The 15,956-nt window shown below is 36.3% G+C and overlaps 1 protein-coding gene across 12 annotated transcripts in view; it reads left to right on the forward strand.

Annotated features, from left to right (window-relative positions):
* Window positions 1-15,956, forward strand: part of ZMYM2 (zinc finger MYM-type containing 2) — a 99,040-nt gene that overhangs the window by 45,076 nt on the left and 38,008 nt on the right. For all 12 annotated transcript variants that reach the window (XM_042792105.1, XM_042792100.1, XM_042792108.1 and 9 more), the window contains 2 exons: window positions 11,477-11,593; window positions 12,207-12,357. In XM_042792105.1, the coding sequence (XP_042648039.1) occupies window positions 11,477-11,593; window positions 12,207-12,357 (268 nt within the window). The remainder of the gene's footprint in view (window positions 1-11,476; window positions 11,594-12,206; window positions 12,358-15,956) is intronic.

Here is a 15,956-nt window from a genome sequence, read left to right on the forward strand (position 1 = left end):
AGGTTGGAAGGGACCTCTGGAGGTCATCTTTTTCATCCCCTTGCTCAGGCAGCATCACCTGGAGCAAGTTGTTCAGAACCATGTCCATTTGAGTTCTGAGTATCTCCAAGCATGGGGACTCCACAGCCTCTCTGAGCAACCTATTGCTGTTAGCAAGAGTGTAGCCAGCAGGTCAAGGGAAGTGATTTCTGTGCTCTGCCCCTTTTTCCCTCCCCTAATCCTTCTGTGCTTCTGAGACTGCATACGGAGCACTGTGTCCAGTCTTTGATTCCACAGGATGAAAGGTGTTGACATACTGATGCAAGCTCAGTGGAGAGCTACCAAGATGTTTAGAGGGCTGGAGCACGTGATGACAGGACAGGCTTGGGAGAACTTGGTTGGACCTTGAGGAGGCTGAAGGGGGATTAGTTATCTAATGGGAGGGTATAGAGAGGACAAAGTTGGACTCTCCTAAGAAGTGCACAGTGGAAGGATGAAAGAGACACAACTTGAAAACAAGGGGAAACTTGATTTAGATAGAAGGAAAAGCTTTTTTTCTGTGAGGGTGGTGAAATCTTTCAGAGAGATTTTGGAATGCTCATCCTCGGAGATGCTCAGATTTGACTGGACAAGATTCTGAGCAACCAACTCTGGACATGCTTTGAGCAGGAGGTTGCAGTTTACCTCTGGAGATACCCTCCAATCTACATGATTCTATACTTCTGAAACAAAGAATGAAGCAGTGATTTTTGAAATTGGAAGTTTGGGGGTTTGTCTCCTGCTATGGAATACCAACAACGTTGACACCTCTTTACATTTTCCTTCATTTCTTTTCTGAACACCCATTTTTCCTTGAGGGTGGTTAAAATACTCAATTAAAAAGAAAACATTCTGTAGTAAGAACATGAGAACAGATGTTCAGATCAGGGATTGAGACTCCTGCAGTACGTAAGTGGGCATTCAGGGAAAAGTAAGAATGTGGCAGGTACTTAGGATATTGTCCCCTGAACATTCTCTTACCTTCTGACTCTCTAGAGGTCAGAGGATCTCCTGAACCTTAGGCAATATTCTGTATGCAATATTTAGCAAGTCTCTTTAGTAATTGTCCAGTCTCCTTGTGGACACGCATAAGCAGTTTTTCCAACCATGACACTGTTCAGTAAGAAGTTCTGCTTAACTGCTGTTATGTGAAGAGCTGCATCTTGTTTTTTTCTTTTGAAACTTCTGTTGATGTTCATGTGATTTCCCATAGTTGTTAATATTGGGAAAGACAATGAACAGTTCACCTCTAGCGCCTCACGTTCTACCATTTTTGGTTCTGTCATTATCCTCTTAAGTTTTCTTGTTTCCAGGCCAAAAGTCCTTACCTCATAAGAATAATGTCTGACCTGATGTATTACTGTAGTTCTCCTTAGTTTTAGTGAATCTTCTGTTTGGTTATTCCAGCTGGAAGGGTGCTGCTAGGGAAAGGATTTTCAAATGTTACTTCTTCTACAGAATGAAATTAATACTGCACCTTCTTAGAGATGGAAGATAACATGTTGTGACGAATGTGAGAGTAGAAATGTAAGTTACCCAAGAACATTGAGGAGAGAGAGACTCATCTGGAATATTTGACACTTAAAAACAAGAGAAAACTCTGCATTATGGCCGTCTGAAAACATACAGGATAGTACAGTATGAGGTTCTCTGTTGATGTCAGTGGAGGAAGCTTTTGAGTTACACTATTAAAAAAAAGATAACTGTAAAGCTGATTGATGAATACTTTCAGGTATGCTTTAATCTTTTTTTATAATAGTGTTATAGTCTTTGGTTTTTGAATAGTTTGACTATTCAGAGAAGTTTTGGGAGTGCTGGCAAGAGTAATATAAATGCAGGGGAAAGAAGCTCAACTTCACGGAGGTAATGATTACAAGGTTTGGGAGCAATAAACTTAAAACTTCAGGCCTTTTGATTTCCTTTTTTTTCTTCACTTGCGTCCTCTCTTCGTTTGTGTAACAACATGTTTAAATTTCTAATAATGCAGAAATGCACAAACACTCCTTTTAGTTGTTGTGAAAAGAATGAAGTGAGATCTTTGCTCTTATGTTTTTGTTTCTACCCACAGAATCTTCTCCATCCTTGATATGTCTTTTGGAAATTCTTGTTCTTTGTAGTCTTGATAATTTAGATCTAGTTTTGCTAGACTATTACTAGGTATTAATAAAGATTATTGTTGCTTTTAAGTTTGAAATATCTAGGGTGAAATCAGTAAACAACTTCAGTATTATAAGGATGCTTGAAATTCTTAAGTGATGGACGTGCTGCTGCAGTGTACTTGGTGTGAATGATCCTTTCTTGATATCATTTAAATAATGAGATATTTGAGATGCTGATTAGCAGAAGCTGTTTCTACTTTGAGGGGATTTTTGTTGAAACATACACTCTGTTGACACAATGAATATTTTCCAATTATGCTCAGATCAGCTTACTGTAACTTCATTTATTATAACCTGTATTTTCATCTCACTGTCTCTTGAAGTCATCATGGCCTCAGTTTGATTTTTATTTTATTTTTTTTTTTTTTATTTCAAATGTAGAACTTGTGAAGGCTTTGCTTACCTGTGTGTTGTTTTCTGGTTATATTCCTGAATGCTCTTTAAGTTGTTTGTCAGCATATTTGCAATATTGCTTCTAGATTTACATTTTAGTTTATTCTAGAGGTACCAAGGCTATTTGCGCGCGCAGATTTTTTTGATGGTTGATATCCATTAAGCTTGTTCCAAGAACTCAAGTCCTTTGTAAATTGTGAGCTCCTGTATTCTCAGTGGTAATGTAACTTTAAGTATTCTTGGTGCCTTGCTTTTGTATGTTAGCCTGTCAGATGAGATGAATGTATATTGACAGAATAGCTCCAACTCATAGAACAGTATAATTGCTGCAGTTTGGTCTTGGTACTTAGTGTAAGTTTTGTCAATATTGTGGCTGATTAAGAGGACTGTTAGGTGCAGGGCGACATTTTTTAAAGGCAAGTAAGAAAAAAATGAAGATGGGAAGGAAGGGTTCTGGAGTTGTATAAAACGCCCTGCTCTAGGTAGGAATTTGATACTTCGACACCTACTCGTTTTTGGTGGAAATCCACAGTGGAAGTTTCATCAAAGCAGCACGTGGAAATTGTGAAGTTGTGTGGTATTTTGAAATTTTTCTGATCTCTGAAAGGTGATACACCCAGTTTGTGGCAGAGGCATGTGTATTTGTATGTTTTTACATGCATGTTTTTAATGTAGAGAAGATGATGCATGTTATAAAATCATAAGTTTCTTCTCTGGCTGTCTGTAAGACTGGATTTAGCTAGTTCTTGAATGTAGGTAGTTAAAGATATGAAGAGCAATGATATCCACTGAAGTTTCTGTGAAACATATGAAATATGTGCCTTTCCTTCCCCCTTCAGTCCTCAAGAAGAGGGAAAGAGGGAGAGGTAGTGTCAACAGAGTATTTTCTAATACTCAGTAAGGAGAGAGTCTGTCTGATAGGAGACTCGTCACTGTTTAGGTGAGGAATTCGCTATGATCACTGTCAAAACCATGATATTATTTCTGTGGGCAGGGAAGGTGTCTAGACATTTTTTTCTGAAACTTTCTTTATGATGCTTGAGATATGTGCCTAGCACTGAAGTATGTAATCCATGTAGCAGATCAGAATTACTGATTTTGTGTGTTAACTGTGTCATAGATACTTCTGCTTGGTGCGACTTCTCTGCGCTTTTTATACACTTGTTCCCTTCTGTGGAAACCTGTTGACTGACTGACTGCTGTGTTGAGAGATGTCAAAATTGGGTCTGTTAGAAGGTTTATGGAGTCACAGTTCCTCATTGGATCCAATGAGGAGCATAAGAAGTCTGCAGTGTGTTTATTCTGTCTGGAGGACTGGAACTAGAAGAGTTGAGAAGTTAGAGGTTCTACCAACAGTGGTGTTGTCAAGAAGCTGTTACGCCTAGGTCATACTTGAATATTAAGGATGTTATCATGTGGAGAGGAAAAATTTTTGTTTTGGTTTGTTTTTTTTTCCAAAGTTTAGCACCATTATTTATCTTCCATCTTTGCTGTGCCAGACTTCTATTTATTTTCTCACAACCATTGTCCCATCAACAGAAGAGAGGAACAGAGTTGTTTCAAACTCCCCAACTCAGCACAATTTTCTGTATACTCTTACCACAGTTCACAATTTGCAGATGGTGAGGTTTGGGATGGAGATTTTGTTTGCTTGGTTGGACTTTTGGGGGGGGCTGTGTGTTTTGTTTTTTGTCTTTACACAGAAGTTTAGTTTCAGCCAGCATTCCCGCCCTAGGAGTAGAGGCCCAGCCATGGTGCTGAATGCTCTTGAGGAGGTGGTCATGAGAGTTAGTTCATATAGGAAGGTTCTGATGGGAGAGGAAATTGCAGAAATAAATAAATAAGTTTTCCACTGTGTGTGTTATACCATAATTTAAAGCCAAAAGCCAAACATAGTTTTAACTAATGCATTGTTTTGCTTTGTTCTGTGTTTTAGAAATAAGGCAAATTAACATCTTGTACTGGCTGTAGAGCTCAGTGCAGGTTTTTTGACATGACTCAGTGCGTAGGGCCTAATGGATATATGGAGCCATACTGCTCAACTGCATGCATGAACACACACAAATCAAAATATGCAAAATCACAAAGTAAGTGAAGGGTGTGATGGATTTTCATTACTGATAAGAGCAGACTTTTTTTTTTAAGTTTGAACACTGGGGGTGGGTGGTTTTAGAATTAATCTATGCAGGTGTGACCTTACAGGGTTTTTAAACTTACTTTAAAAGAGAAAAAATAAAACCTCATCTTGTGCTCATTGCTAGTAAATGGACCCATGAGAGATCGTTTTCCCCACTGGCCTTTCTACTTGACATCGGAAACAGTTTTCAACTGTCTTAAGTCTTCTTGGGAAAAAATGTTGAGACACAATGTGTTCTGAGTCATCATAATACTGCCCCTGCAAATGATAGGGCAATTTTCATGCATATGAATTAATAATCTCTTGTCTGTGATCCAACTCCACCCCATTTTATCTTCTCAAGCAACAACTGGAGATGGATAGAGGTAGTTATAATGTATAAGGATATTCTCTTAGTAAAATTTTTTTTCTCGGTGAAAGGACCTGGTAGATAACTCAAAACATCTATTCTTCAATATGCAAAGCAGGCATAGATCTCAATTCAGCAAACTCAAAGTTGAAAATGCTCTAGTGAATTTTACAGAAGAATGTGCAATTTCATATTTAATGCCAATCTTCAGTGGAAGAATTCAGTAAAACCTCTGCATTTTTTTTTATGTGACTTGTAGAAGCTGACTGGAAAAAGAGACAGATCTTAGCTTTTTACATTGAAATGTTGGGAAGAGCTGACCTGTAATCCAGGTTAGGTGGTTTTTTTATTGCACTACTATTTTGTGTTTATTTTGTTTGTAAACTACGTTTTTCTTTTAGGTATGGGAATTATTTGCCACTTTTGTAAACGAAACTCTTTACCTCAGTATTAAGCCACAGTGCCTGATGGAAAACTGTACAACTTTTGCAGTTCCACTTGTGTAGCTAAATTTCAGGTTAGCTGTTGTGTTAAGTCTTTTCCTCCCTAAATATTTGTGTACCTGTGTTTGTGTTAAGTATTTGCATATTCAACTAACTTGCTTGTATATACATGTTTGAGTTATAATTAACATAACATGCTTCTGGCTCATAACAGTTTCTTTGATCAAAGGACTGTTTCATAATGATAACACTAGCTGCTATCTTAAACTTATAAAACTGGATAATAACGATCCATTTTTCCTTGATACCATACAAAAATGCAAAACAGTATCACTGCTCATCTTATTTTTACCACCTCAGCCTCTTTATGGAGATGAGCCTTGCTGTTTTGCATTGAAGATCAACAAATTTCATCTCTCTTCTACTAAATACAGTAACAAAATTCTCATGTTGAACTCTGTTCTAACAAACATGTCTCATGGGGAATAGTGACTGTCTCCGAAACAAAAGGTTAGAGCCTAAGCCATTAGAATGTTTGACAAAACTAGCAGTTTAAATTATGTCCAGAAACCATTGTGTTGCAAGCCTAATGATAGGCACACTCGTAGAGGCTGCTATGCTTGTTGAAATTCTCATATTTTTAATATGACTTAAGGTTAAAGCCTGTATAAAATGTGTTGTAGTGATTAAAGAACACTTTTGAAGAAAACATTTCAATTTTTGTGCATAAAAAGTTTTCCCAGATGTGCAGTGTAAAATTGATAATTGCCTTCTCATATGTTGTTGAACAGTTATACCCATATGGGGGTTTCCCATTTGTCATTAAACTTTGCTGTTTTCTGTCAACTGGAAAGCAAATCAGTCTCTTAACTGCTTCCTTAACATACCCTGGGTAGGATTTCCATCATGTAGTCCTGTCCTCTGCTTCCCTTCTAACCAATTTAGTAGATGTCCGTCAGTGGAACTGATTAACAAAATAGGTGCAGATTGTTAGTAGGTAATGACAAATCTATAATACTTGTTGCAAACTCATTTGGCGTCTGTTTTATTCTACATGGGGCTGCAATCAATTTTAAGACCAAGAGCTCTCAGAACAAAACCTTTCTGGTATTTGAGTGAGAAAAATAAAGCTAGTGAATGACAAATGCATCCTGGGCCTTCTTGGATTTGCAGATAAGTCAACATTACGCAACTATTGAATTTAACTGCCAGATCAGTTGATGCTAGTTACGGATTTCTAATCTTGCTGAGACCTTGCTGATGCTTCTGTTGCAGTTCTGGCAGATCTGCAGATCTGCCTCTCTAATGTTGTAGTGGAGTTTATAGCATCCACACAGTCTGTGAGTTGCCAGTAAAGACCAAGAACCGGTATATGGTCGCTTGCAGTTAGTTTGCTCAAACATCTCTGCCGGATTCTAACTTTTTGATATTTTTCATATATTCACTGTCCAGAAGAATAAAATGCATTCAACAGTAGATTAGAGTTGATTGTATGAGAACAGCATATTTTTTCCATTCACTTAGTATTTAGGTGGAAAGGATGGCATACCACAATGTGAGTGTTAGACTGTATGTGTTCCCTTGTGGATTTTTTTATACCTAAGTGACACATAAGAGATTGAACCTAAATTGAGAAAATGGTTTAATCTTCTTGGTCAATTGCAGTGCTTTCTGCAATGATCTTTTGAAATAAATGGCTGATTTACTATGATGCTCTATATTTTTCATTGCTTACTAATGCAGGTAACCCATTTTAATTTTCTGGTATTATATTCTTCCCTTTTTCTTACAGTGCCTATCCTTCCTATACATTTTTCTTTGTTAGGGGTTACCCTTCTCAGAACAGAATAACTGTTGTTTCAGGTCTATGTCTCCCTTCTGCAAAAATCTTAGTCCTTTTGGTTTACAGATGAGTTGGAATATTTAAATTCCCAATTTGTTAACTGTACTTTAGGGTTGATTGTCATTTTATCTCATGAATAACCTTTTGTAACTGTTGTTTTTAACGTATTAAAATATTTGGGAAGTTTAGTTGAGCTGCTTGTTGTGCAACTGATGTCCATATCTATATTCTCTTTTGTGCAGATAGCTTGCAAGAGCATTAATCCTTGTGAGAGAGTAAAAGAAGGAGAATAGCCTGACTGATGAGATTTTTTTGCTTGGTAGTTGGTGGTAGAATAATGTGACTGTATCTTGTCTTCTTTCATGCTCTGTCTTGGAGGTTGTTATTGCAGAATTAAGGACAGAACCTTTCTGAAGTTGTATTGGTTTAAGCCATTTTTGATATTGATACCTATACTGGGTCAGTTGAAGATCCTGGTCTGAACTTGTCTCTTAAGGAAAAATAAACTGCCAGTGTATTTATTGTGAACATGGAGGCTGTAGTACAAGTCTCTTCCCAAAGTTAACAACTGTAGAAGTGTTTTAAAGTACCAGCTATCTTGCAAAACATGAGTCTATGCAAAATTTTCAGAAAATTTGTGCAAAAGCTTTGATATTTTTTTGTTTGTTTGTTTGTTTCTGTTTTGTTTTGGTTTTTTTTTTTTTTTCAATTGATGGATATATCTAGAGAGTTGTAGATCCAGTATGTGTAAGAATTATAAGTACAGTGTCTTTTATCAGGTTACTCTGATTATTCACTAATGTTGTGTTCTCTTTGACCACCATCATGGTGTCTGTAAGTATTCTTTGTTATATAGCTTACATCTCTTGCACACACACGTACATGTTTAAAAAAAGGAGTGTTTTGCAGTGGGAAATGTGGAGGAAGCTCGACATGCTTGACACAGAAATACTTTTCCAAATTTGATCATAATAAAAATAATTGAGGCTTTCATGCTGAGGCTGGAAGGTCCGTGTGTTCATGAGTGTAAGGGGAGTGTTTGATTCCTTCACAATTTACTTCAGTACCCTTGATTTTCCTTGCAGAACAGTCTTAGTGAATGACCTCATGTGAAAGATTCCTCATACGTATAAGCTTCTCTCTCACATTAAGAAAAACTTGATTCTTTCAAAGTTATTTTTATCTTAACTTGAATAAAACTGACCACAGTCTAGCTGCCTACTAGCCCTTTCACTTAGGCATTTATGTACAGAAATGTTGCCACAATTTGATTTTGTGATGCTGTGAGCAAGGATAATCCCTCTATCACTTATGTTCTGGTGGCAGGGGCAGACTAGAAGCTGTGCTACTATGCTGGTCTTCTCAGAAGAATCCCAGGCTGTGTCCGCCTACTGTTCATTAGTAATTTGGCAGCTTAGAGCAGTTTGAGGTGGTTCCACTGAAGGCTGAAAAGCACTTTTACTATGATTTTTTGTTTTGCTTGGCACTTCCTATGCTCTTGTTGTTCAGGGCAGGCTCAAGAAAAGTGAGATTAAACATAGCTGGTTTTGGATTGAATTTAAGATATCCAAAAGAGTGCATATATTTGTATGTGTGTGTGTGTATATATATATATATATATATATATATATATATATATATATATATGATTTCAAATATATCTTTGATAAAGAACAACAACAATAAAACCTTTCAGTTTGAGGTGACCTGTGAAAGATCTCAATGAATTTATAATCTTTTTGCTGCAAATAATTCCTAAAGATACTCTCTTTTCAAAGCATGGAGGCAAAGCAAGACGATGAAAATACTATGTACGGGTCATCTTAACACATTAAAATACTAATACAGAAGCAGTCCTCAATTGTAAGTGGAATAATAGAAACTTTAAGGAGGCATACAAAATTGCATTGTGATTAACTGTTGGTTTTACAACCATCTTCTGCTTGGTGTAGAGCTTTCAGTAATATGAATTCAGTTCTTCACTGATATCTGTGAGAAAATAGTTGACCTTGGGAGTGTTTATGATAAGAAACATTGGTTTTGTTTTAGAAACAGTAACGCTTAAACTGTTTAGATTTTTTAAATCTACAGTTAGATGTAAATATTCTTTAAAACAAGCTTTTATTTTAAACAGTCTCAAACTCCGTTGTTCTCACAGCTCTAGCTTTTGTTATTGTTCAATTGCAAGCCCCCTAGACTATGTAGGGCCTAAATATCTACCACAGCAAACGGTTGGAAAAAGAAATAAAAAAAGCTAACAGTGCCATACATCAGAAAACAACAAAAAAACATATTTTACTTTTAACTTGTAGCCCTCACAATAGGGTGTTTTGGCCCCATATTTAAAGGTAATTACAGACTTAAAAAAATGGTCACTTTTCATGTGATGAGTACTTAAAATATATTTCATTTTCATTCCTCCCTCTGTCTTCAGTGTTTCTGTACAAGTTGTCTCATCTGCTAGTTCTTTGACATTTCCTTAATTTCTGATCTGGAGGTGGTGCGTATACTTGGTTCTTGATTTCTTCTTTTCAACCAGAACTTGTAGGACTTTCATTGTGCTTACATAGCCCACATGACAGCACGTGTTGAGCATGGTGTTTGCTCTGTGAAGAAACATACAACTGCAGAAATGCATAAATTGAACCTTGACCTTAAAATGCCTTTGTGGCTCCCATGTTAGTACAAGTCTTCAGCTGTCTTATTTAGAGCAGCCAAAGTCTAGCAAACCTCTCTCAACCACAGGGATATTTGCTGGGTATAGTGGGGACAAATATGACAGTACTCTATGTGGGCATCAGACTGTGTTAAAGTTGTTATAGGACAATGGACCATTGGGATAAAGGTGGCAGCTTTTCTGCTGTATAGGGCATTTTATTCTCAGGTCCTGTCCATGATTTGGAAATGTGCATAACTTCATGTCTGCAAATTCCTGATTTAGTGCATCTGCATAAAATGATACAGTTTGCACTGCTATCTAGCACTCAGCAGTATTGGTCCACTTATGTGAGGTTTTATATCAGTAATCAGTCTCATCACTTTTTTTTTTTTTTTTTTAGTGTATGTGAACCCTTAGTAATATGAGAGTCCGAAGAAAAGTATCCTGTAACAGAAATGTTTTACATTTCACTGTTACAAGGTGGAAAGGTTGTGACAAATTTGTCTGAAGAGAACGTGCCTTTAAATATGTTTGTCTTGTTGTAAATGATGTCAGAAAGTGTTTTGAGAACAAATGGAAGAAATTTGTCTGTATTCTTCAAGTGACTGTGATCAATACTGATTCAAATTTTGTCTTGAATATTGCATGCATAATATATCAATAGTTGTTGCTTGATCTAAGAGACATGCAAAAGACTGTTCTGTAGGCATATAAGACCTACTGGAAAACTACAGATATGGTAAAATTGAGTTCTCTATCTACTGATTGCATCAGAAATGCATTAAGTGAATTATTCAGTTACAGAATTAAATTCTCATACCTACACATGCAATCCGTTGTATTTTTCTCAGTCTGAAAACCCCTAATTGTTTAGGGGCTGACTGAATGATTACATCATCCTGCCATGGTGATTGAGGCCTCCTAGGACTATTAGCTAGTTTAGTTTATTCTTAACCTGAGTAGATGCAGGGTTTCTCACTGAAGGCCTTTTATCATAGTATTTGTATTTTCAAGTAGCATGCTCAGGTAAGGTGTTTGTAATCTGCCTTGGTGAGGTTTGGATTTGAAATTATTTGGTTGTAGGTCTTTGTTTGAACTTCTGTGACCAAAATAAGGTAAGCTGTGAAATGTATTTAACTGAAAATACATCTTTTGTGATTAGCAGGTGTTCAGTTTGGGGAGACTTTTTTTTTGGCATATTTATAATTACCCTTAAGTACCAGGCATTAGAAGGGTAAGGTAAATGAAACATAATTACAGTGGAAGCAAGGGTAAAGATTCGAGATTGGAAAACCTGAGATGATGGGAGAAGAAGAATTACGAAAAAAGACTGACCTTCTGTGCCTTTACCAGAAATGCTCCTGAGTTTGTTTATAAACTCCCAAATTCTCAAATACTGTAGGCTTAATTGAAAAAACACATTTTAAAAGTAACTTTCTTTTTTAGTTATGTGTATGTATATTTATGTTTTTCAGACTCTCAGTGTGCAGTCTTCAACAAATGGTCAGTTTGTGTCTCCCAGTGATATTCAGTTGAAATGTAATTATTGCAAAAGTTCATTTTGTTCAAAGCCAGAAGTACTGGAATGGGAGGTAAGTGGGTTTTTGGTCTTATTTTTAAAATTATGATGAAGTGCTTAAAAGTTTAAACCTGTAAGTCCAATACAGTTTTTCTAGATAGCTATTTCATAAGGTACCGAAGCTTAAAAAATTAAGTTGATAAAATTCTGGTTCTGTAGAATGTCATTTAACTTCAGTATGGATAAAAGCAGAAGTCTTTGTTCATAAATAACAAATACAAAAAGCATCTGTGGAATTTAAAGAATGTTATTTCTCAAATCAGTTCTAAGTTTGAAATCTGCTTTCATCTTCAGTTATTGTATGTCTGTAGATATAATAGACCATTGTTACACTTCTATGAACTGAGAGAAGTATCTGGAGAGGATAAGCTAAGATTGATTGGCATATTTTCTGCTTAGCATTTTCGTATGAAATTATGAGTATTTGTAGCACACTGTCATCTTGAGTGAGAGTTCTTCACTGTTAGAATTTGAAGTCTCACCCTAATGGTGTGTTTTGCACTTCTGTTTACTTTGCATGTTATAGTTGTGTCCTAATGGCAAAATATTATTTAAAGTTGCACTATGCAGACCATAAGATTTTATCTATTAACCCTATTCATGATGCTTTGCAACTTTGCATTTAGAACAAAGTGTATCAGTTCTGCAGCAGAGCATGTTCTGATGATTATAAGAAACTGCACTGCATAGTTACATACTGTGAATACTGTCAGGAAGAGAAAACGCTGCATGAGACGGTGAATTTCTCTGGCATCAAAAGACCCTTTTGTAGTGAAGGTATGTACATATTTGTTTTTTTTTTTTTTTCCTAAGGTATTGGTCTTTGTAGTTTTACTGCAGTTGACTTACTATATTAATATTTAATGTTAAAATTTAAGATAACAACTCATTCTGCTGTATTTGGGGCTAAACCAGAACTTTATTATTTTTAATGAAGTGCATGTACATGTTATTAGTACATGTACCTGTTAATTTATCTGAGCTGCTTTACTCCAGCTTAAGGAAGAGTGGGCAACACTCTTTAAGTGTGTGTAGAAATACATACACATATATATGCACATGCATATATATATATATATATGTATGCACAAAAAATGATACATAAATTCTTACTTTGAAATTTATGCAGCAGAACCTATACAAAACTAACTGCATCGAGGAATACCAAGCTTTCTTTTTGATTAATATTTTCAAAATTTAATACAACGGTGGAAATTCGGTGTTGCCTTAGAATGGTTATTCAAGCAATAACTTGAATGATGCCTGTTGATGTATGTTGTTTACTGTGATTATAATTTTCCTGACTAATGGTTTGAATTTTCAAAAAGAAAACAAACTAAAAAGGAGGTATATGGGCATAGGATTATTTTAGACTGCATTAAAATATTGCTTTATTAGAAGGAACAAAATAGAGTTGTAACAAGAACCTATTCTTTCCACTTCTGGTGAGTCGTCCTTAGATACTGGTATTTAATCCTCGTTTTGGAAGTTTAACTAGGAGTTTGGATGACTCCTCTGGAGGATATAGTGAATATTATTTTTCTTTAGTTATTGTAATAATACTTTTGCTGTCATTTGATAAACCTTGCTGATTATCTCTGCTTTCACGCAGATTAAACAGATGTACCAATTTACTTGTAGGAAGATCCTGTTAAGCTGGAGAGGGGTAGAGTGTGGGACTGGAGGCAGACTTTCTTCCGTGCCATTCCTTCATAGCGCTGGACTCGTTTCTAACAAATGGAGTGTGGTGGCTTAGGTTTCTTTGCCATCATTACTTTCTTCGTGTGTTCTGGACTGCAGAGTGATAGCTGGAGAGGAAAAAAGGACAAAGCAAAGCCCAGTTTTATAGTGTATCATTGCAGTGCTCTATAACATCTAGCTAGAAATGGTTTCTGTGAATAACACAATTCCACAGAATATATTCAAAGTCAAGAGCAAACTTTTTTTTTGCCTGGAGTTACAGTATGTGCTGGTATTACTGTGAATACTTATGACTCCCTAATATTAAAGCCTGGTGGCTGTCACAACAAAATCAGTAATGTTCATAATGTGAGCTATGCCATATTACTACTTCCACAAATATATTTCTGTACCAGGAGGCTTGAAATAAGTGAGGACTTGTATTTCCTACTGCAAAATTTGAGGAAGGGAAGAAATAAAAACACTCTCCTACATGAATGCAGTTACTAAATGGGGAGAATCCACTCTCTGATGTCTTAGTGTGGGTCCTGAGTTTGCATGTGTTGGACTGCCAACTTGAAAGCAAAGATGATCTTTATGAGGATGAATACACCAAATGTTACCATTAAAACAAAGTTTATCAGCTTACTGTGATCTGAACCACTGAGTAATAGAGAAGAGGTAGCCAAAGCACCATTGTGTAGAATGTAACTTGAATGAATATGGCACACATCTGCTAGCTGTAGCTTAGGTCTCTTTGTGATGTATATGAAAAAAAGCTGTCTGTGTTACTGCAATGAAAATAAACTGCTGACCTCGACAGAAGCTCTATAGAAACAACCTAGACCCCGTATTTTAAAGGAAAACCAATGGTTGTCATTGATTGCTGCAGAAATAGTGGAATCCAGGAGTTAACAGACCTGATGTGGGGAGGAGACGGACAGGTCTTTGGATGGACTGAGTGGAGGTCAACAAATAGAAGTTCCATTATCAGAGGTGATAGATTTCTCTTTCCCATTTTCGAGGCACCCAAACACCACTAGTTTTTCCTTGATGTCATAGCCTTTTTCCAGAAATATGTCCAACCATTCATAAGGTAGAAAAACTAGTAGATGGACCAAATAAACTTCTGGGATATGGAGGCCATGCTGGTTTTGCTATTGCAAAGTGTTTAAGAAACTTCACCAACCTAGAATATTTTGTTGAGCATGCAGTTACTCATCACCAGAAGACAATGTATTACAATTTGAGAAGAAATAACCTAAGGTGCTCAGTCACAAAAGTTACTGGCGTTTTTGGAGGAAAGGGAACTCGCAAGGGAAAATACTGGAAAATTTTCAGGTGTGTGTTTATAGAAGAAGTGAAACAGGTGTTTGAAATTTCTGCAAGAGTGCTTATTTGTTTGTCTTCAAGCAAACTGATGGGAAAGCATATATAAGATAAACCACAAATAGCCCTTGACAGCTTATGCTTGCCTAGCTGTAGTACTGAAGATGTTATTCCTCCACTCACATTCTTCATATCCAAGTTTGTTTTACACATGCACATACATATATACCTGCACACAAACCCTGGCACCCACATTAAAGTCTCTGGGATCAGTATTTCTGTGCAGTTTCATTCCAACTCTGTTTATTTATATATTTCTCCTGAGATATTTAAGAATATGTGCAGTGACCAGCTGAAACTTCCATTGCAATAAAGTGGAAATAGAAATGACCTATCATTTGTGCTAAAGATGGTTACTAATTCTTTTGTGAAGTACAGTATGCTTTTTCTGTTTCTGTTCAAAAATCAGATGCTATGTGGAGGATGAACAACCTGAACAGACCAGTTGAAAGACTTTAATCTGTTCACCTGGTGCTGAGGCTTTGGAAGCTAAACTGTCCTAGTGTTTTGCCACTAGAATGCCTCATTCCAAAACACCACGTATCTAAAGTAAATAAGATAGATATTGTATATGCTAAAGCAAGAGAATCAAAGTTGCTGGTGGATTTTTATGTATGTATAGTGGCATGAGTGACAATTGAGGATAGGCTGTGCAAGTTTTTAATCCTTCAAGTTACTGAGTTTTGGTTTGTGTTTTTTTTTTAATGTTTATCCTTTCTGAGGGTCTAGGAGAGCAAATCAGTCTTTGGCAATCCAGCAGTGGAACTGTTTTTTGATGAGTATCACCATAATTTTTTTTACTTGTGGACTTACGACTTAAATAACACAGACTTTGTAATAATTTTAGAATGTGAATTTTAATAACACTGATTCATATCCAGTAGTCTGCTTCTTGGAAGGAGAAAGGAAGTTGTGGAGTAATTCAATTATCTGATGCTTTGGAGTTCCTTTCAAATGGATAACACAGATAAAATACAGCTGTGAAACTAGCAACTACTATCATCTTGATGGTATGCTAATAAGTTTTTGGGAATTATGGATTCTGCAAATTAAACTCCGTGTAGACAATTCTGATACTTCATCTAAGTAGAGATAACATACTGTAGAGCTGCCAAGTGGAAAAAGAAATTTAAGAAATTGAGTGATTTCAAATCTGAGTACGTTTAGGAAAGATGTAGATTTTAGAGTGGCATTTTTCCAACCACTGCTGCACAGTGGATTGTTCAATGAGGTATACTGTTGTTTAGTTGATTAGATTTATATGAAAGCATTACAGATATTAAGAATAGCCCAAACACGAGTGTGTT

Source organism: Tyto alba, unplaced genomic scaffold (genome assembly GCF_018691265.1).
Source record: "Tyto alba isolate M040663 unplaced genomic scaffold, T.alba_DEE_v4.0 Super-Scaffold_2, whole genome shotgun sequence".
Taxonomy (NCBI): Eukaryota; Metazoa; Chordata; class Aves; order Strigiformes; family Tytonidae; genus Tyto; species Tyto alba.